General features: G+C 42.3%; 1 protein-coding gene across 1 annotated transcript in view; it reads left to right on the forward strand.

The window, feature by feature from the left end:
• LOC106809605 (RNA-binding protein 42-like) overlaps positions 1-1,686 on the forward strand; it is a 44,362-nt gene that overhangs the window by 14,628 nt on the left and 28,048 nt on the right. The window contains exon 6 of the mRNA XM_014812741.1: positions 758-967. Within this exon, the coding sequence (XP_014668227.1) occupies positions 758-967 (210 nt within the window). The remainder of the gene's footprint in view (positions 1-757; positions 968-1,686) is intronic.

Raw genomic sequence — 1,686 nt, forward strand, 5'->3', positions numbered from 1 at the left:
CCGCCCCCTCCACCATCCTCCCCCCACCACCACCACTACGCTCGCACTCGACGCATATCCATGATAACATGTTAATATAGCGAAGTCATTAAAGTTACACAGCTGTATCGTTATTACTCTACTACCGGTATAGCAAAGCCTAGCTATCATAGATTTTAGATCTGTATTAGTAGTATTCCAGATATATGCTCTGAGCGCAAACGTGGTGGCGGGAGGGCGCTCTTGATTCGGTTGCCAGTGAGATTATCAGAAGAATACCCGGCTACAGTACACGTCAGTTGAGCGCTGTCGCTCTGCGGCACTTGTTAATTGAACCAAGAATGCACATGTTGGTACAATAGGCTATTTTGGGTGATAGTATAATCAGATGTTGCCGAAATGGTGTCTAACACTAACTATTTCCCCTACTCAAAAGTCGGAGCGCAAATGTCTTTATCCTGTGTGTATTAGTAGCTAGTACAGGCAGAGCCTACAGTGTGGTGCTTCTTTTGACATCACTACATATGCATTCACTTTGACTAATCTTGTATAAAACATTGCCAATAATTGAGCCTACAAGCATTACTGTGCATCCAAATAATATATATATAATATAAACAGTAAAAATAATTCTAAATAACATTTTCTAAGAATAGATGTGGAAAAATTGCATGAACTCACGCATCAGTCATGCAGATGTATATGTTATTTACTTGTTACTTTCAATGGCTTAATATGTCACACTGTAGGTAACATGAATCTTGCGGTTATGTTATAGATGGGAAGCTCGGCAGATGGTCCTATGCCCAACTTTGGCCAAGAGAGACTATTTGCTCCTCTGCAAGGAGGGGTCATCGACAAGCCGCCAATGAGGCCAAAACCTTCTCAAGTTGTGTACTCTGCAAAACCTACCCTGTACAAAGACACGAATAAGAGACACAAGAAAGATGATAAACCTATCATTGAAAAGATCATGGAAGCAGACCAGGTATGAAATGTGTAGTATAAAAGTAAATAATAGAAGGTGACATTTGTTTTTGTCATGCAGGTAGATTCTGAGAATGGCTAGAATTATGTCAAGGTTGTATAATAATCTGTTGCTGTGGGTTGTGAATATTTATGTCTTAAAAACCAATCGGACATATGGATCGAGCTAGTTTAATGTTTAGGGCAGGTTTTTAGCTCAGCTGACGAAGTCAGATGCAGCTTGTAGAATCGCATGATTGTCCGTGCGTTCGCGCGTCCATCCGTCAACAGTAGGGCACAAATCTTAACCGCTCGACATACGGTCTTGATATTCGGAACGTTGGGGGGGATCGCGAAAAGGACTCGGGATGTCGAATTTGGGGGGTCAAGGGTCAAAGGTCAAGATGTGTCAATGGAAGGGGAATATTTCCTCCTTAACTTAAGGTATAGGAGGAAATACGGAATTGCGGCACAAATCTCAACGGCTCGACCTACGCTCTTAATATTCGATGTATAGTGTGATGGGGAGGAAACCCATCATCAGCGCAAATTGGAGGTCACATGTCAAAGGGCAGTGGGGGAAAGGTCAGATATCAGACATTTTCTGAGGACATGGTCTAACGGACCGAGTGCAAAACTTTGTTTCAGCGCTGACCTACCGTTTTTATCACTTTATTGAAAGGACCATGAAATCTACTTTCGGCTGACGTGCGAAGAGTAAGTGTCTGAAAACCTTTTGAC

Source organism: Priapulus caudatus, unplaced genomic scaffold (assembly GCF_000485595.1).
Source record: "Priapulus caudatus unplaced genomic scaffold, Priapulus_caudatus-5.0.1 Scaffold367, whole genome shotgun sequence".
Lineage (NCBI taxonomy): Eukaryota > Metazoa > Priapulida > Priapulimorpha > Priapulimorphida > Priapulidae > Priapulus > Priapulus caudatus.